The sequence below is a fragment of the Stomoxys calcitrans genome, chromosome 3, assembly GCF_963082655.1.
Source record: "Stomoxys calcitrans chromosome 3, idStoCalc2.1, whole genome shotgun sequence".
Classification (NCBI taxonomy): Eukaryota; Metazoa; Arthropoda; class Insecta; order Diptera; family Muscidae; genus Stomoxys; species Stomoxys calcitrans.
The window spans coordinates 174,435,884-174,457,487 of NC_081554.1; the positions used below are offsets into that span (position 1 = coordinate 174,435,884).

Consider the following 21,604-nt stretch of genomic DNA (forward strand, 5'->3'; position numbering starts at 1 on the left):
CGGATTTGACTGAAATTTGGCATGAGGTGTTTCATTATGACTTCCAACAACTATATTAAGAATGGTTCAAATCGGTTCATAACCTGATTTAGCTGCCATATAAACCGATCTGGGGTCTTGATTTCTTGAGCCACTAAAGGGCGCAATTATTATCCGATTTAGCTGAAATTTAGCAAGAGGTGTTTTGTTATGACTTTCAACAACTGTGCTAAGAAAAGTTCAAATCGGTCCATAACCTGATATAGCTGCCATATAAACCGATCAGGGGTCTTGATTTCGTGTGCCACTAGAGGTCGCAGTTATTATCCGATTTGGCTGAAATTTTGCACGACGTGTTATGTTATGACTTTCAACAACTGTGCTAAGAATAGTTCAAATCGCTTCATGAGCTGGTATAGCTGCCTTTTAAACCGATCTTGGATCTTGACTTCTTGAACCTCTAGAGGGCGCAATTCTCAACTGATTTGGCAGAAATTTTGTACAACGGCTTCTGCCGTGACATTCAGCATACGTGTCAAATATGATCTGAATCGATCTATAGCTTGATACAGCTCCCATAATAACCGATCTCCCGATTTTGCTTCTTGAGCCCCTACAAGCCGCAATTCTTATCCAATTGAACTGAAATATTACACAATGACTTCTACAATGTTCAGCATTCTATTCATTTATGGTGCGAATTGGACTATAACTTGATATAACTCCAATAGCAAAAATTCTCTGTCTGCCTAAAAAGGATACCGCGCAAAGAACTCGACCAATGCCATCCATGGTGGAGGGTATATAAGATTCGGCCCGGCCGAACTTAGCACGCTTTTGCTTGTCTAAGACTGTAGCGTGATTACAACTAACGGACACATGGATGGACAGACACACGGGCATCGTTATAACATCTTAGAATTTTACAATGATCCGAAATATATATACTATGTGAGGTCGGAAATGACTAAATGAGTGTACCCCCTATCCGATGGCGGTGGGTGTAAAAAACATTAGTTTTTTTATACCCACCACAGAAGGATGGGGGTATATTCATTTTGTCATTCCGTTTGCAACACATCGAAATATCCATTTCCGACCCTATAAAGTATATATATTCTTGATCAGCGTAAATATCTAAGACGATCTAGCCATGTCCGTCCGTCTGTCCGTCTGTTTGTTGAAATCAGGCTACAGTCTTTAAAAATAGAGATATTGAGCTGAAATTTTGCACAGATTCTTTTTTTGTCCATAAGCAGGTTAAGTTCGAAGATGGGCTATATCGGACTATATCTTGATATAGCCCCCATATAGACCGATCCGCCGATTTAGGGTCTTAGGCCCATAAAAGCCACATTTATAAGCCGATTTTGTTGAAATTTGGGACAGTGAGTTGCGTTAGGCCCTTCGACATCCTCCGTTAATTTGGCTCAGATCGGTCCAGATTTGGATATAGCTGCCATATAGGCCGACCCTCCGATTTAGGGTCTAAGGCCCATAAAAGCCACATTTATTATCCGATTTTGTTGAAATTTTAGACAGTGAGTTGCGTTAGGCCCTTCGACATCTTTTGTCAATTTGGTCCAGATCGGTTCAGATTTGGATATAGCTGCCATATAGACCGATCCTCCGGTTTAGGGTCTTAGGCCCACAAAAGCCCCATTTATTATCCGATTTTGATAAAATTCGGGGCAGTGAATTGTGTAAGGCCCATCGACATCCTTCGTTAACTTGGATCAGATCGGTACAGATTTGGATATAGCTGCCATATAGATCGATCCTCCGATTTATGGTGTAAGGCCCATAATAGCCACATTCACTATCCGATTTTGCTGAAATTCGGGACAGTAAGATGTGTTAGGCCCTTTGACATATTTCTTCAATTTGGTCCAGATCGGTTCAAATGTGGATATAGCTGCCATATAGACCGATTTCTTGATTTATGGTTTTGGGCCCATAAAATGCTCATTTATTGCCCGATGTCCCCGAAATTTGGAACAGTGAGTTAAGTTAAGCCCCTTGACATACTTCTGCAATATCGCACAGATCGGTTCAGATTTGGATATAGCTGCCATATAGACCGATATCTAGGTTTTAGGTTTTGGGGCCATAAAAGACGCATTTATTGTCCGATGTCGCTGAAATTTGACACAGTGAGTTTGGTTAGGCTCTTCGACGTCCTTCTTCAATTTTGCCCAGATCGGTCTAGATTTGAATATAGCTGCCATATAGACCGATCTCTGGATTTAAGGTTTAGGGCCCATAAAAGAGGCATTTATTGTCCGATTTCACTGAAATTTGACACAGTGACTTATGTTCGGCTTTTCGACATCCGTGTCGTATATAGTTCAGATCGGTAGGAGGTATATGAGTATAAGGTATGAAATTTTCACCGAATTTTGATGAAAGGTGGTTTACATATATACCCGAGGTGGTGGGTATCCAAAGTTCGGCCCGGCCGAACTTAACGCCTTTTTACTTGTTTTTTTTTTTTTTTTTTTTTTTGAAAAATCTAACCAAAGTTTTGTTTGTATTGTAGTTAGTTTTAAATGTTTGATTTAAATCCGCCTCAGATTGGCCTAACTTAAACTTCAGCTCTTCACCTAATGAAAACCTTTGGTACTAATCTCATTGTAAAGAATATGCATACATTTTGTATTCTACCTTTTCTTTACATTGCAGACATACTTTTCCAACCATATTTGCCACCCTTCTCTTTCCTGGAGATCCCCCCACCTATACTAATATATTACTGTTCTTATCTCCCCAGCCAATGTCTCGAACACAGGACAACAGTTAAAAGAAGGAATTTATGAAAATTCTACATGGCAAACGTTTTCGCAATAAATTCTTAAGCAACATCGCTGGTGGGAGCTTCTAAGAAGGCAAGGTGCTAAGAAGTGGAGAAAGCACACTTATTTAAGATTTAATATTTTCTTTATCCGTAGCCTTTTTGGCGCCCAACGCCGCGGGGTTTAATCAACACGCCCTTTTAATAGCCAAGGTGTCTTATCAGCAAACAAACAGAGAATGAATAGGGGCATCATCGCACCCTAGATGATGATGATGATGGTAGTGAGAGGATTGGTGCCATGGTTTCCAGGAATTACAAACATTTTCTGGTAGATACGATATAAATAAATTGATTATTTCTACAAATGTGCTGCTGCCAAGGCACAAATACCCTTACATATAGCCTACACACATATAAATAATATGTCAATTCACCATTTGTAAGTGAGTGGATGGCTGGGTTTCTGTAAAGAATCTGCTGCGGTCTCTTGTGGGATGAATCTGCTGCTGATTTGTATGTGGCTTAGGTTAAACATTGTCCAAAGCTTCAGTTCTCCTTTTCATAATGCCTTATGAAGCAGGAACATGAGTTTGAGATCTTGACAGGTAAAATATATTTTTGCAAGGTGATGAAAATCGTTTCGCTTGATTGTAACAACAGAAATATTCTAATAAGCCACTCTAAGATTGTGTGGGGATGATTGTGTGTGTGAGTGTATGTGTATATGTATATGTATGTGGAAGAAGGCAAATAAATGCAAAAGGATTTGTAGAGATTCTGGGGCATTGTAGTAGAAAATATGACAAGGCAAAATGGTAAAAAACAAATTGAAAAGTAAACTGAATGTCATGAATTTAAACGCAAATTTTCCACAGCTCCTTCTTTGCTTCACCAAAAAATCTAGAAATTCCCACAAACCTGCAATTAAGAAATAGCATGGAGACTTTCTCCTATTAATAAATACTTTACGATTCGAGGCAAAGATAAAACAAGTAAAAGCGTGCCAAGTTCGGCCGGGCTGAATCTAATTGGTTGCCCAAAAAGTAATTGCGGATTTTCTAAAAGAAAGTAAATGCATTTTTTAAATAAAACTTAGAATAAACTTTAATCAAATATACTTTTTTTACACTTTTTTTTCTAAAGCAAGCTAAAAGTAACAGCTGATAACTGACAGAAGAAAGAATGCAATTACAGAGTCACAAGCTGTGAAAAAATTTGTCAACGCCGACTATATGAAAAATCCGCAATTACTTTTTGGGCAACTCAATAATATACCCTCCACCATTGACCGCATTTGTCGAGCTCTTGCCACGGGATCTCTTTTTCAGCAAACAAAGGATAAAAGAAAAGAAATGCTATGTTATTGGAACAATATCAAGTTATGGTTCATTTCGGACCATAATTGAACTGAATATTGTAGATCATAGAAGAAGTCATTGTGTCAAATTTCAGCCAAATATAGTAAGAATTGCGCACTTTAGGGGCTGAAGAAGTAAAATAGGGATATCGGTTTATATGGGAGCTGCATTAAGCTATAAGTCGATTCATGCCATTTTCGACACTTGTGTAAAAGGTCATAAAAGAAGCTGTTGTACAAAATTTCAGCTTAATCGGATAATAATTGCGCCCTCTAGTGGCTCAAGAAGTCAAGACCCCAGATTGGTTTATATGGCAGCTATATCAGGTTATGGACCGATTTGAACCATTCTTAATGCAGTTGTTGGAAGTCATAACAAAACACGTCATGCAATATTTCAGCCATATCGGATAGGAATTGCTCCCTGTAGACGCTCAAGAAGTCAAGAATTGTGCCCTCTAGCGGCGGTTTATATGGCAGCTATATCAGGTTATGGACCGATTTGAACCATTCTTAATGCAGTTGTTGCAAGTCATAACAAAACACCTCATGCAATATTTCAGCCATATCGGATAGGAATTGCTTTCTGTAGAGACTCAAGAAATCAAGAATTGTGCCCTCTAGCGGCGGTTTATATGGCAGCTATATCAGGTTATGGACCGATTTGAACTATTCTTAGCACAGTTGTTGGAAGTCATAACAAAATACGGCATGCAATATTTCAGCCACATCGGATAGAAATTGCTCCCTGTAGAGGCTCAAGAAGTCAAGACCCCAGATCGATTTATATGGCAGCTATATCAGGTTATGGACCGTTTTGAACTATTCTTAGCACAGTTGTTGGGAGTTATAACAAAACACCTCATGCAATATTTCAGACATATCGGATAGGAATTGCTTCCTGTAGAGGCTCAAGAAGTCAAAAATTGTGCCCTCTAGCGGCGGTTTATATGGCAGCTATATCAGGTTATGGACCGATTTGAACCATTCTTAATGCAGTTGTTGCAAGTCATAACAAAACACCTCATGCAATATTTCAGCCATATCGGATAGGAATTGCTTTCTGTAGAGACTCAAGAAATCAAGAATTGTGCCCTCTAGCGGCGGTTTATATGGCAGCTATATCAGGTTATGGACCGATTTGAACTATTCTTAGCACAGTTGTTGGAAGTCATAACAAAATACGGCATGCAATATTTCAGCCACATCGGATAGGAATTGCTCCCTGTAGAGGCTCAAGAAGTCAAGAATTGTGGCCTCTAGAGGCGGTTTATGTGGCAGCTATATCAGGTTATAGACCGATTTGAACCATTCTTAATACAGATGTTGGAAGTCATAACAAAACACGTCATGCAATATTTCAGCCACATCGGATAGGAATTGCTCCCTGTAGAGGCTCAAGAAGTCAAGAATTGTGGCCTCTAGAGGCGGTTTATGTGGCAGCTATATCAGGTTATAGACCGATTTGAACCATTCTTAATACAGATGTTGGAAGTCATAACAAAACACGTCATGCAATATTTCAGCCATATCGGATAAGAATTGCTCCCTGTAGAGGCTCAAGAAGTCAAAAATAGTGCCCTCTAGCGGCGGTTTATATGGCAGCTATATTAGGTTATAGACCGATTTGAACCATTCTTAATGCAGTTGTTGGAAGTCATAACAAAACACGTCATGCAATATTTCAGCCATATCGGATTCCTATTGCTCCCTGTAGAGGCTCATAAAGTCAAGACCCCAGATTGGTTTATATGGCAGCTATATCAGGTTATGGACCGATTTGAACTTTTCTTAGCACAGTTGTTGGGAGTCATAACAAAATACCTTATGCAAAATTTCAGCCAAATCGGATAATAATTGCGACCTCTAATGGCTCAAGAAATCAAGATCCCAGATCGGTTTATATGGCAGCTATATCAAAACGTGGTCCGATATAGCCCATTTACAACCCCAACCGACCTACACTAATAAGAAGTATTTGTGCAAAATTTCAAGCGGCTAGATTTACTGCTTCGAAAGTTAGCGTGCTTTCAACAGACAGACGGACGGACGGACTGACGGACGGACAGACGGACGGACATGGGTAGTTCGACTTAAGATGTCATGACGATCAAGATGAATATTTCGAGGAGTTACAAAAGGAATGACGAAATTAGTATACCCCCATCGTATGGTGGAGGGTATAAAAACAAGTGAAAGCGTGCTAAGTTCGGCCAGGCTGAATCTTGGGAACCCACCACCATATGTTCTGCTCAAATATGGGAGCTATATCTGGTTACAGACCGACTTAGACCGTACTTAGCGCATTTGTTAAGAGTCATAACAGAACACTATATGCAGAATTTCAGCCAAATCGGATAAAAATCGCGTTTTGTAAGGGCTCAACAAGTCAAGTCGGGAGATCGATTTACGTGGGAGCTATATCAGGTTCTTGACCGATTTGAACCGAGCTTGGCGCAGTTGTTGGAAGTCGAATCAAAACACATCGTGCAAAATTTCATCTAAATCGGATGGATCTCTTTCAATTTGGCTGAAGTTTAGCATGAAATTTTCTGTTATGACTTCAAGAAACTGTGCTAAGAATGGTTAAAATCGGTCCATAAGCTAATAGAGGTGCCCTATAGACTGATCTGTGGTCTTGACTTCTTGAGCCACTAGAGGGCGCAATTTTTTTTCCCGATTCGGTTGAAATTTTCCACGTCGTGTTTTGGTATCACTTCCAACAACTGTGCTAAGTATGGTTCAAATCGGTTCATAACCTGATATAGCTGCCATAAATTCTGATGTTGGTTCTTGACTTCTTGAGCCAATAGAGGGCGCAGTTTTTATTCGATTTGGCTAAAATATTGTACAAAGATGTTTACTATGACTTTCAACAACTGTGCTAAGTATGAAATTTGGCATGAACTTATTTGTTACGATTTCCAACAACTAAGTAAAGTATGATGCAAATCGGCACATAAACTGATATAGCCGCCATATATACCGATGTGGGATCTTCACTCCGTAAGCCTCTAAAATCCGCAATTCTCCGATTTTGTTGAAATTTTGTACAACGTCTTTTCCCATGACCTTCAACTTACATGTCCAATATGGTCTTAATCGATCTATAGCCTGATACAGTTCGCATATGCCGATTATGTTTCTGGAGCCCTTACAAGGAGCAATTATCATCTGAATGGACAGATATATAACTACTGTGCACTTCAACATTGAATTCACTTATGGTCCGTATTGGACTATTACTTGATAAGTCTCCAATAGCATCACAATTCTTATCCTTTATTGCCTGTTTGCTTAAAAAGAGATACCCCGCACAGAACTCGACAAGTGCGATCCATAGTGGAGGGTATATAAGACTCGGCCCGGGCGAACAGGCGGATGATGTCCGATGTCGCTGAAATTTGGGACAGTGAGTTAAATTAGGCCCCTCGACATATTTATGCAATATGGACCAGATCGGTTTAGATTTGGATATAGCTGCCATATAGACCGATCTCTCGATTTAAGGTCTTGGACCCAAAAAAAGGCGCATTTTATTGTCTGATTTCGCCTACATTTGGGACAGTGAGTTGTGTTAAGCCCTTTGACATCTCTCTTCAATTTTGTCCAGATCGGTCCAGATTAGGATATAGCTGTCATAGAGACCGATCACTCGATTTAAGGTTATGGGCCCATAAAAGGCGCATTTATTGCTCCATGTCGCCGAAATTTGCTACAGTGAGTTGTGTTAGGCTCTTCGATATCTCTCTTCAATTTAGCCCAGATCGGTCCAGATTTGAATATAGCTGCCATAGAGACAGATCTCTCGATTTACGGTTATGGGCCCATAAAAGGCGCATTTGTTATCTGATTTCACCGAAATTTGCTACATTGATTTGTGTTAAGCTCTTTGACATCCCTCTTAAATTTGCCCCAAATCGGTTTAGATTTGGATATAGCTGTCATATAGACCGATATCTCGATTTAAAGTCTTGTCCCCATAAAAGGCACATTTATAATCCGATTTTTACTTGTTGAACCTAATTTAACCTCTCCCTAGACTATCAAGTTCGATCGATCACTATGGCGGTCAGTGTTTGCCCCATGGTTGTTTCTATGACTTGTAGACGTAATCGTCCTATGGGCTATGCTGTATGCTGTCGGCTATAAAAAAGATCCCTTATCATTGAGTTTGAACCTGCATTGGAAAGCACTCATTGATGTGTGAGAAGATCACCCCTGCTCGGTGCCTGGTGTACTTAAAAATTAGGGTAATGAGAAGTGCTTTTTAGGGCAGGGATGCCACCTCAGAGATTTCGACTCAAATGTGGATATCAAATTCGTGCTGTACTTCCAAATCCCTTAAATTTGAGGCTTCAAAATAAGATATCAATTTCGCTTTCTACTCTCAAATACCTTTCCTATGAGTCCCATATTGTCATAATGGGTCAAATATTCCATTTGACGTATCTTTAGGAGAAAAAGCGCCACCTTTACTTGAACACAAATTTAAATGTCATATTCGTAAACTACTCTCAAATACCTTTCATTTGAGTCCCATATAGCCATTGTCGGCTAATATGCCCATTTGGGGGTATTTGGGGGGGTGAGCGACCTCCCATTACTTGAACCTAATGTTGTATGTCATGTTGGTAATCTACTGCCAAATACTTTTCATTTGAGTCCCATATTGACATGAACTTCGAATATATCTGTTTAGAGGAGTTTTGGGGTTGGGGGGCCCGCTAAGTACTTGGACCCCAATTTTAATCCTATGTTCGTTTTCTGGTCTCCAATACTTTTCATTTGATACGCTTGTTATGCCCATCGGATCACTTTCGGATATGGGTGGCGTTTTTGGGGGTAAGGGGGAAGGTCCGCCTTCCTATGTGTCCTTCCAGACAAACGTACACAAGCTATGAAAATTCTAAAAAAATCAGTTCAAGCAAGTATCATATAGTCATAATGGGTCTAATGGCGTTTTTGAGGGGTGGCGTGATCCCCTATACTTCGATCTGATTTTGTATGCCAGATTCGAAATCTATTCCCGAATACCTTTCATTTGAGCCCCATATTGAAAGGAACGTGCAATATGTCTGTTTGGGGGAGTTTAGGGGTTGGGGCGGCCTGATGGGTACTTAGACTTAAACAAATTTTAATGTCATATTCGTATTCTTCTTCTCTAAAACCTTTCATTTGATACCTATATTGTCTCGATCGGTTCACTTTTGATTTTGGGTTGTGTTTTTGGGATAAGGGGGAGGGTCCGTCCCCCTTCCGATATCGAAAAATTATATATCCTATATTTACATGATATGCGAAACTTTCGAGAAAGTCGGTTCTGCCGTTTTTCAGTGTATTCGAAACAAACAAACCGGGTCCCATATATCCGTGATTGGCTAAAGTGCCCATTTTGGTCGTTTTTGTGGGGGTGGGGTGACCCCCTATTCTTCGGCATGAATTTGTATGCCAGATTCGTTATCTACTCCCGCATATTGTCCTAATCGGTCCACTCTTAATTTTGGGGTAACGGGGGAGGGTCCACACCCTTCTGTTGTCAACAAATTATAAAGCGTATCCCTACTTCGTGACCTACTAATCTACTCCCGAATACCTCTCATTTGAGTCCCATATTGTCATGATCGCCAAATAAACCAATTTTAAGGGGTTTTAGAGCTGGGGCGGCCCCCCAGGTACTTGGACCCAACTTTTATTATGAAACGCGTACTCTACTCCTCAATACATTTCATTTGAGCCCCATATTGTCCCGATCGGTTCACTTTTATTTTTGGTTAGTACTTTTGGGGTAAGGAGGAGGGTCCGCCCCCCTACCGATATCAACAAATTATATCGCCTATGTTTCATTCCGGACCAACTTACACAATCTGTGAAAATTTCAAGGTAATCGGTTCAGCCGTTTTTGAGTCTATATGAAACAAACAAACAAATAAACCGAATTTTATGTATAAGATTCTGTTTCACACCTCACCTACACCTTAGAAATTAATCTCAACAAATCATACTCCCACCATACAAATGCCAACAATGCTCTTTAAGTGTGAGAGCAAATATCAGAGTGGTGGGTTTCGGTATGAATTACAAAGAGAGATAACACTCTCTTTCTACAACAGTGGCTTATAATTAGTGGTATAGTAAACAAATTCTGTCAGCGCCGACGCCGACGCCGACACAAGTACTCTAAAAACTTTGTCGTATGACTTCGTTTGACTCATGCTTTGTTGCTGTTTGCTGCATAAGAATAAAAGTTGCAATAGAATGTGTGCATCGTGCAAAGCTTATAATTAGTGGTATAGTAAACAAATTCTGCTAGCGCCGACGCCGACACAAGTACTCTAAAAACTTCGTCGTATGACTTCGTTTGACTCATGCTTTGTTGCTGTTTGCTGCATAAGAACAAAAGTTGCAATAGTATGTGTGCTTCGTGCAAAGCTTATAATTAGTGATATAGTAAACAAATTCTGCCGACGCCGACACAAGTACTCTAAAAACTTCGTCGCATGACTTCGTTTGACTCATGCTTTGTTGCTGTTTGCTGCATAAGAACAAAGGTTGCAATAGTATGTGTGCATCGTGCAAAGCAAAGTATGCACAAAAGCAATAACAACAATTGATGCATTTATGACCTTTATTTGTAGCTTCACTCTTGAACAGAGTGTGTGTGTGTTATTGCTATAAATTTTTTATATATACTTACCAAAGAAACAACAACAAAACACCATGGTGTATAATGTTATGAATATAATCCTGACATCGGTGCGATCAAATATGTAGTCCTTGGGATCTTTAACATCCTCCATGTCATCAAAAGCTTCGCCATCATCCAAGCCGGACATGCCAAAGCCATCATCCAGGTGGCTGCTGTTTTGACTGTTGCTCTCATTTAAAGCCGGGGCAAGTGAAACATCAACGCCATTAAATGGATACCAGGTGGCCGGGGTGGATGTGGGGCGAGGCGAAGTGTGGCCAACATAAACGGAAGTGGCCGAAGAAGAGCTGATAGGCAACGAGGCGGAAACATCATTTAAAATAGTCATTTCCGTTGTTGTATTAATGCTGGTAGTCCAAATGATGTTGGCCCCGATGGTGTCCTTTTTTATGGGCATGTCAATGTCGCTGTTGCTGCCACTGCTGCTACTGCTGTAGTTGATGGAGGAAGGATACAATGTTGCAGTGGTGGATGGGCTGCTTTTACCATAAAGTCGCTTGTTGCCACTTCGTTGAGAATTCCTGTTGGCCATCATGGCATTGTTGTTATTCATAGCCCCCTCCAAATGGGAGGCCAAAGTCACCAAGCCTGTTAGGGGAGTTGAAGCTGATGACATGGCAGGGGTCATCATCTGCTCCACTGTGCGGCTGGCCAAAGTTGTGGCCATCACACCTTGAGCATAGGCCAGGCAATAGCAGAGTGTGGCCAGCAAGGCAATGACACTGGAGGCAGTTAGATGCCATACCAATGGCACCACAAGACGTTGCAGCAAATTGTAGGACCCTGCATTGGCAAATAGTCTCGAACAGCAGTCACTGGGCCCAGGGGTCATATTGATATTGGATTTCGACAATGAGCACTGTCTGCAGAAGGGTTTTGAAGTTGAAGTTGATGAGGAGGACGATTTAATGATGCTTTCGCACAATGCAGACTCTTTGGGATATGATTGTGCAGACTCACAAAGTGCCAAGTTTATGGGCCTACAGGGACAGCTGAGTTTATGTGAGTTTGAGTTGGCCTTAGGCTGGTCATCATAGTCTAGTGAAGTTTTGCCATAGTGTTTCAATTCTGTATAGGCTGTAAGCCTATTCACTTCTTCCGTTTCTTTTGCAAGTGCTGTAAGCTGAGAACTCATATTGTCTTCACGACTTACATTGTCTTGTACACTCATCTCACCCATAGATTTGAAACGAATTTTAGTTCGTTTGTTGGGTTTACGTTTGTGTGAATTTTTGTGATATTTGTTCGTGACTTGCCGGCAGTCACACATTGTAGTGATAAATCGATTATCTTGCAGCTTGTATGGCTCCTCCATGTGTCCCCTCTGGCCCAAGGCAATGTTGTGCGGCATTGGTCTATGGTTCATGGTTGTTTATCCTTGAAGTGTTGGACAAAATAGTTTTCGTAAAAATGACCTAAGGAGGAAGCAGAACCAAGGGGAGAGTTTCAATTTACTTTCCCCCCTCTTACTCACATGCCTTGGAAATATTTTGCTCCTATATATCTATGACTTATTCTCTGTTTACTGGATTTGTTATTGGATTGGTAATCGGGTTTTCTATTATTTGATTTTGATTTCCGTTTCCTTTAAGTTTTTGTCTGCTGTAGCTTAAGCTGTTGCTTTAACATTGTTATTGCTTTTTTTACTGCCCGCCTCTGCTATGCCCTTCTGTTGCTGGGGTTTTTTGTTTCAATTGTTTCTTTGAACTATGCACAAATATTTTTAGCTTCATTGGTTGTTTTGCTGGTCTAGAGAGTAGTTTGTTATTGTTTTTCTTATTTTTCCCCAATATTGGATTTTATTGCGTTTTTTGTTTTTTCTCTTATGGCTCAGCTTGGCAATCAAAAGTGTTTTGTTTCAGTTTTGATTAATTTTTTCTGGTTTTTTATTCAAGTTGTTGTTTCGTTGCTTTAATCCATATTGGTTTCGTATTAATGATGGGGGGTCCTGCAATTAAAAGGATATGAAAACACGTAATTGAGTTAGGGATTGATATCGATTGGAGATAAAGGACAATGGGAAACGGAAGAAATATAAAACCAGTTTAAACTTGAGTGGCACATGAAGTGAATGATATTACATTGCAAATTTAAAAACGTTCTATGCTTGACAGGAATGATTCTTGGTTACGCACGTTACGGATTAAAACTCCTGCTGGGTCTCAAAAAATCAAATCGGGGAATCGGTTTTCTGAAAAGCCTATATCTGTTGACAGTGTTTGAAAATTAGTGTACAAAAATGCCCTTCGCATCCAGAATTAAATTTTGTGGGATCGAGGTAAACCATTTTGAAGGCCAGTCGATAGGCCTCTGAGGCACTGACATGCTTACTTATGAGGCGATTCCAGAACATTTGATCTACTAGACGTATGTAGAATAGATTACCAAGCGCCTCGATCTTCTGCGCTCTTTTTTTATACCCTCCACAATAGGATGGGGGTATACTAATTTCGTCATTTTGTTTGAAACACCTCGAAATATGCATCTAAAATCCCATAAAGTAAATATATTCGATCTAGCCATGTCCGTCCGTCTGTACGTCCATTCGTCCGTCTGTCCGTCGAAAGCACACTAACTTTCGAAGGAGTAAAGCTAACCGCTTTAAATTTTGCACAAATACTTTTTATTAGTGTAGGTCGATTGGTATTATAAATGGGCCATATCGGTCCATGTTTTGACATGGCTGCCATATAAACCGATCTCGGGTCTTGACTTCTTGAGCCTCTATAGAGCGCAATTCTCGTCCGATTTGATTGAAATTTTGCACGTAGTGTTTTGGTAGCACTTCCAACAACTACGCTAAGTATGGTTTAAATAGGTCCATGTTTTGATATAGTCGCCATATAAACCGATCTTGGGTCTTGACTTCTTGAGCCTCTGGAGGGCGCAATTCTTATCCGATTTTATTGAAATTTTGCACGTAGTGTTTTGGTAGCACTTTCAATAACTACGCTAAGTATGTTTCATATCGGTCTATGTTTTGATATAGGTGCCATATAAACCGATCTTGGATTTCGACTTCTTGAGCCTCTAGAGGGCGCAATTCTTATCCGATTTTATTGAAATTTTGCACTTAGTGTTTTGGTTTCACTTTCAACAATCGGTCTATGTTTTGATTAAACTGCCATATAAACCGATCTTGGTACTTGACTTCTTGAGCCAACAGAGCGCGCAATCCTCATCCGCTTTGGCTGAAATTTTGCATGAGGTGTTTTGTTATGACTTCCAATAACTGCGCTAAATATGGCGTAAATCGGTATAGAACCTGATATAGCTGCCATATAAACCGATCTTGGGTCTTGACTTCTTGAGCCTTTAGAGGCGGAATTCTTGTCCAATTTGCAAGACGTTTTTTATTGTTACTTTCAACAACTATGTCAAATAAAGTACAAGTCGGTTCATAACCTGATATAGCTGCCATATAAACCGATCTGGGATCTTGACTTCTTGAGCCTCTAGAGGTCGCAATTATTATCCGATTTGCCTGAAATTTTGTACGACGGATTCTCTCATGACCATTAACATACCTGTTTATTATGGTCTGAATCTCTCTATTTTACTTCTTGAGCCTACAAAGGGCGCAAATCTTATTCGAATTGGCTGACATTTTAAACAGGTCTCCAACATATAATTTAATTGAGGTCCAAATTGGACCATATCTTGATATCGCTCTAATAGCAGAGCAAATCTTTTCTTATATCCTTTTTTTTTGCCTAAGAAGAGATGGCGGGAAAAGAACTCGACAAATGCGCTCCATGGTGGAGGGTATATAAGATTCGGCCCGGCCGAACTTAGCGCGCTTTTACTTGTCTAATCTTATTTAACTCCTTATTGCAAAAGTCAGCAAATATGTCCGGTTTGGGGTATTGGCTCTAAAAAATATAAATATTTAGTTCCACTCTCTTTTATACCTAAATTGTCTTGGTGAGCAAATACGACCTATTTGGCGGTTGTTATGGTGGTGGGACGTCCCCTAGACAGTTGGTCCCTAATGTTGATATCAGATACGTGGTCTACTCCCAAATACCTTTAATTTGATATTTCCATAGTCGGCAAAAATGACCGGCTTGGAGGGTGTTTTGTGGGATGGGCGGTTACTCAGTGAGTTGTCCTTGAAAATATATATCGGATTTGTGTTCAACACTAAACACCCTTTTATTTGAGCCTCATATTGGAATAGTCAGCAAATATTTCCTATTTGGATGGTATTGTGGGGGTGGGGTGGCCCCATAGACACTTTTCCCGAATATTGATATCAGATTCGTGCTCTACTCCCAAAGACCTTTCATTTGGGCCCCATATTGCTATGGTCGTAAATTTTTCACCCTGGGGGATGTTTTTGGGTAGAGGCGGCCCCCCAAACACTTGGTACCACTTTGGATATCAGGTTCGAATTCTACATTCAAATACCTTTTTTTAAGCCCCATTTTGCAATGGTCGTAAATTTGTCCCCTTTTGGGGGTGTTATGGGGAAGGGGTGGACCCCCAGAAACATGATCCCACATTTGAATATCAGATTCGTATTCTGCTCGCAAATACCATTTGTTTGAGTTCCATATTGCCATGTCCGATTAAGGGGTGTTTTGGTCCCCCTAGTACTTGGTCCGACAATTGGATATCAAATACGTTTTCTTATCCTAAATACCTTTAATTTGAGTCCCATATTGTCGTGATTGGTCTAAATATATGTTTGGTAGGTTTTAGGTTGGGGCAGCCCCTCTAGGTACCCCATTCGAAACTTGTATACCAAATTTTTATTTTTAGGGTAATATATGAGAGCACACAAAATTTCTCTTAAATCTCACCACCCATCTCCGAGATCTGGCGTTTCTGAAAATTAGGGTAAGGGGGAGCGTACACATAAGGGGGTTTTTGTCACATCTCTACAATATATGGCGTGAGATGTTCTATTTGTTGTCCCAGTATATGTCATCATAATGGGCACAGATTTCGATATAACTCCCATATAATCTTTTATCCGTATGGCCTTTTAAGGAAGTGGAAATCCAAATTTGTTGTCCTATGGTAGGAAAATCTTACAAGGTTCAATTTGATGTTTCAATAGATATCCAAATTAAAGTCTGACTAGATTTCGTGATAAGTTCTACATATATAAAGTACTAGGTACACCAGGTGGTGTAGGGTATTATATAGTCGGCTCTGACCGACTTTTGCCTTTCCTTTCTGGTTTTTGCTTGTTTTTTGATTTTCTCCCACTGTGCCACGTTGCTCATCTCCCCCATCATCCAACAATTTGCATACATCTAACTCAACTTCAAAGGCCTGGGAGTAGCAGTGTTAGACCCCTTCAATATTTCAATCACACTCTGTTTGCTTCACACTTTACCTAGTCAATATTTTCTTATGCACAGTTTATAGGCAGCCACAAATGGGTTTTGCAAAATTTATCGCATGTTCTGTAATTAAAAATGCTGTATTGTATTTATATTTGCATACATTTTGTGGTTTTGTAGTCTATAAATAAATGCATGACATTATTGATTTATTCATGTGCAGTTGCAAATACATTATCGCATGACTTGACTGGAATGAGATAAGCGAATGTATATCACAGCCATATTCCATATAATGCAGTAGATGGGGCTAAACTCTTTGTGGACATGATTTGAGGAGATACAAGAATAGTTCGATCGATGGATTGATAAGGATATCATATTCAAATGTGAGATTTCAACAGGATAATATTTAGCTAAGCATAATTCAATGATTTCTTTCATAGCGTAGCAAATCAACTTTAAAAGACCGGGTAAGAGTATGTGGTTGAGAACATTGAAGGATTTGTTTAGTTGAGAGTTTGATTATGCAAAATGCAACTTTTGCCCATGAACATTCCATTAAGGAACAGGGGCAAACTTCTCACACATCAATGAGTGCAGTCCGACTCAAGTTTTAAACTCAATGATAAGGGGTCTCCTTTTTATAGCCGAGTCCGAACGGCGGGCCGCAGTGCGACACCTCTTTGGAGAGAAGTTTTACATGGCATAGTACCTCACAAATGTTGCCAGCATTAGGAGTTGAAAACCACCGTAGAAAATGTTTTTCTGATGATCTCGCCAGGATTCGAACCCAGGCGTTCAGCGCCTGCGTACAGCGCCTGCGCTATTAGCAAGGAGGCCACCTCCTTGATAATCGTTTCCCTTAAAAACAGTCAACTTTCCTTGTAAATAAGTAGTCATTCTCTCATTCCGTTCTTCGGTTTAAGTTTCTTTTAATTCGTATTCTCCAAAAGAACGATAAGCTCTGTGACCTCTAGTCTTTAGCCTTTTTCGAGAGGTGTGTGTGTACTAGGGGTGGTCAATATTTAGCAGCTGTCACAATCCTAATCTAAGACAAATTTTATGAATTTTTGCCCAGGAAACATGGCTGTGAAATCTAAATCAAGGTTGCATGTTTTAGAGGCAAAAAGTCTGAAGTATTGGGTTGCCCAAAAAGTAATTGCGGATTTTTTAAAAGAAAGTAAATGCATTTTTAATAAAACTTAGAATGAACTTTAATCAAATATACCTTTTTACACTTTTTTTCTAAAGCAAGCTAAAATTAACAGCTGATAACTGACGGAAGAAAGAATGTGAAAAAATTTTTCAACGCCGACTATATGAAAAATCCGCAATTACTTTTTGGGCAACCCAATATGATTAATTTTAGAGCCAAAACCGCAAGTTTGGTTATGATTTCTTAGTCAAAGTTCTTAGAATTTGTCATAGATTAAGATTTTGAGAACCGCATGGCGAGCGTCTTATGAACGTTATAAATTGACCCACCCTAAGGTATACCGTTTAACCATATCATAGGAAAACACACATCTTGACTCAAAGCATATAATGATTTCTTTAAATCTGTTGAGATAGAGAAACAGATTTAAAGAAATCATTATATGCTTTGAGTCAAGATGTGTGTTTTCCCATGATATGGTTAAGCGGTATACCTTAGGGTGGGTCAATTTACTCATATTACAATTCTTCTAAGTTGAGCCAATTATGTCAATATCTCCCTGTACTACTCTCCGATGCTCAAACTCATGCCCATCACACATATGAGTAGGCACACACTTTTGCTGTATGGCATTTAATTCAATTAGAGAGATGTGGTTTTTGCACTCGATACCATAAAATGTGATTCAAAGAAAGTGCAGTGTTTAAAAAAAAAAAAATGCCATCAGTCTCAATTTGTAACTTCAGACAAGCGCTTCAATTGAATTAAATCTCTCAAAGTCGCAAAGTAAAACAACTACCCAAAAAGATGATTCTTATAAGGGCCCTATTGTTGTTGGCTTTGAGCATTTGTGTCGTTTTTGCTGCGGTTGACAGAAGAGGGTATCCCATTAGCTGTCGCACTTTCCCCTGCTCTGGTGATCCATATCCATTTGGAGAAATTGATCCGTACAAGGATATAACCAAATTTTGAAAATTAGAAAATAATATAAGAAAATAAAATCGAGTAAATAATGAAGAAAATATTAATGTAAAGAATGTGTCAACTGGATTTTGTTAAAAGAAAAGAGAATAAAGCAAGTGTCTTAAGAAACAAAAGTCTGTTATTCTGAAGAAGTTAAAATGGCAGAAAATGACCATATAACTAACTATAGGGTTGGCCAAAAAGTAATTGCGGACTTTTCATATAGTCGGCGTTGCCAAATTTTTTCGCAGCTTGTGACTCTGTAATTGCATACTTTCCTCCGTCAGTTATCAGCTTTTACTTTTAGCTTGCTTTAGAAAAACAAGTAAAAAGGCGTTAAGTTCGGCCGGGCGGAACTTTGGATACCCAACACCTCGGGTATATATGTAAATCACCTTTCATCAAAATTCGGTGAAAATTTCATACCTTATACTCATATACCTCATACCGATCTGAACTATATACGACACGGATGTCGAAAAGCCAAACATAAGTCGCTGTGTCAAATTTCAGTGAAATCGGATTATAAATGCGCCTTTTATGGGGCCAAGACTTTAAATCGCGATATCGGTCTACATGGCAGCTATATCCAAATCTGAACCGATTTGGGCCAAGTTACATAAACATGTCGAAAAGCCTAACACAAAGCACTGTCCCAAATTTCGGCGAAATCGGACAATAAATGCCTCTTTTATGGGCCCTAAACCTTAAATCCAGAGATCGGTCTATATGGCAGCTATATTCAAATCTGAACCGATCTGGGCAAAATTGAAGAAGGACGTCGAAGAGCCTAACCAAACTCACTGTCTCAAATGTCAGCGACATCGGACAATAAATGCGTCTTTTATGGTCCAATAACCTAAAACCTAGATACCGGTCTATATGGCAGCTATATCCAAATCTGGACCGATCTGTGCGATATTGCAGAAGTATGTCAAGGGGCTTAACTTAACTCACTGCTCCAAATTTCGGGGACATAGGGCAATAAATGAGCATTTTATGGGCCCAAAACCATAAATCAAGAAATCGGTCTATATGGCAGCTATATCTAAATCTGAACCGATCTGGACCAAATTGAAGAAATATGTCAAAGGGCCTAACACAACTCACTTTCCCAAATTTCAGCAAAGTCGGATAATGAATGTGGCTATTATGGGCCTTACACCATAAATCGGAGGATCGATCTATATGGCAGCTATATCCAAATCTGGACCGATCTGAGCCAAATTAAAGAAGGATGTCGATGGGCCTTACAAAATTCACTGCCCCGAATTTCATCAAAATCGGATAATAAATGTGGCTTTTGTGGGCCTAAGACCCTAAACCGGAGGATCGGTCTATATGGCAGCTATATCCAAATCTGAACCGATCTGGACCAAATTAAAGAAACATGTCAAAGGGCCTAAGACAACTCACTGTCCCAAATTTCAGCGAGATCGGACCATAAATGGGCCTTAGACCCTAAATCGGAGGATCGGTCTATATGGCAGCTATATCCAAATCTGGACCGATCTGAGCCAAATTGACAGAAGATGTCGAAGGGCCTAAGACAACTCACTGTCTAAAATTTCAACAAAATCGGATAATAAATGTGGCTTTTATAGGCCTAAGACCCTAAATCGGCGGATCGGCCTATATGGGGGCTATATCAAGATATAGTCCGATATAGCCCATCTTCGAACTTCTATTTCAACAAAAGATGTCGAAGGGCCTAACACAACTCACTGCCTAAAATTTCAACAAAATCGGATAATAAATGTGGCTTTTATAGGCCTAAGACCCTAAATCGGCGGATCGGTCTATATGGGGGCTATATCAAGATATAGTCCGATATAGCCCATCTTCGAACTTAACCTGCTTATGGACAAAAAAAGAATCTGTGCAAAATTTCAGCTCAATATCTCTATTTTTAAAGACTGAAGCGTGATTTCAACAGACAGACGGACAGACGGACGGACATGGCTAGATCATCTTAGATTTTTACGCTGATCAAGAATATATATACTTTATAGGGTCGGAAATTGATATTTCGATGTGTTGCAAACGGAATGACAAAATGAATATACCCCCATCCTTCGGTGGTGGGTATAAAAATATCTGCTTGAAATTTTGCACAGAGACTTACTAATGATGTAGGTCTTTGGGGATTGCAAATGGGCAATATCGGTTCAGATTTAGATATAGCTACCATATAAACCGATCTCCCGATTTGACTCCTTGAGACACTGGAAGCCGCAATTTTTGTCCGATTTGCCTGAATTACTAACCGATTTGACCGAAATTTAGCACATGGTGTTCTGTTCTTACTTTCAACAACTGTGCCAAGTACGGTGCAAAACGGTCTATAACCTGATATAGATCCATATAAACCGATCTACCGATTTGATTTCTTGAGCCTCTGGATGCCGCAAGTTTTGACCGATTTGTGTGGTGTTCCGTTATGACTTCCAGCAACTATGCCAAGTACGGTTCGAATCGGTCTATAACCTAACATAGCTCCCATACAAACCGATCTCCCGATCTCAAGAAGACAGAGCCCCTACAAGCCGCAATTTATGTCCGATTTAGTTAAAATTTTGCATGGGTGTTCCGTTATGACTTTCAACAACTGTGTCAAATACGGGCCAAATCAGTCTATAATCTGATATAGCTCCCATGTAAACCGGTCTCTCGATTATCCTTGTTACTTGTTGATTTTCATGCAGATGTCTATATTCGTCCAAAAATTACATTCCTTTTGCCACTTTCTTGTAGCTAAACGCCCTTGCTAGGGTGTTAAAATCAGCCTGGTTCGTCGCCAGTGAATCCGCCTAAACAGTTCACAGATTCCAATTACAGTTGAGCCACTAATGGTCCTTAAAATATTTTAGGAGTTGAGCATCTTTAAGATACTTTTAATGTCATTATGATATTTCTATGATAACGCCTTCAAATTGCGATAAGAAATTGTAGTTTTTTTTTTCGCCTGATATATCCTCTTAACGATTGCCAGCAGAATAAAGAACAAAAAACGGCATGAAAGAAAAAAAAATCAATTATGGTTATATATGGTCTGTATGTCAATTTCGCCACCAGCAAATTATAGCCTCATATTCTTGGTATTCGACTAGGCAAAGGATATTTTCCGTTTGCCTTCTTGGGGAAAATCAATGCCTTTCCATATCATTAAGCATTTGGCCAGAGCAAACCAAACGAAGACGACAAGATTGCCCATCAGCAATCTCGAATATGTAATGACCAAAATCAAACATCCACACACGCACACACACACACACACTCACACCAGCTGAGATAAAGAGAGGGAGTGTCGGTGGTAGAGAAAAGTCTTTATGCTCATCCACATAATGGT

At 39.7% G+C, this 21,604-nt stretch overlaps 1 protein-coding gene across 1 annotated transcript in view; it reads right to left on the minus strand.

Annotated features, from left to right (window-relative positions):
• LOC106088404 (uncharacterized) overlaps positions 1–21,604 on the minus strand; it is a 219,120-nt gene that overhangs the window by 77,473 nt on the left and 120,043 nt on the right. The window contains exon 3 of the mRNA XM_059365702.1: positions 10,828–12,787. Coding sequence (XP_059221685.1) covers positions 10,828–12,205 — 1,378 coding nt within the window. The 5' untranslated portion in view covers positions 12,206–12,787. The remainder of the gene's footprint in view (positions 1–10,827; positions 12,788–21,604) is intronic.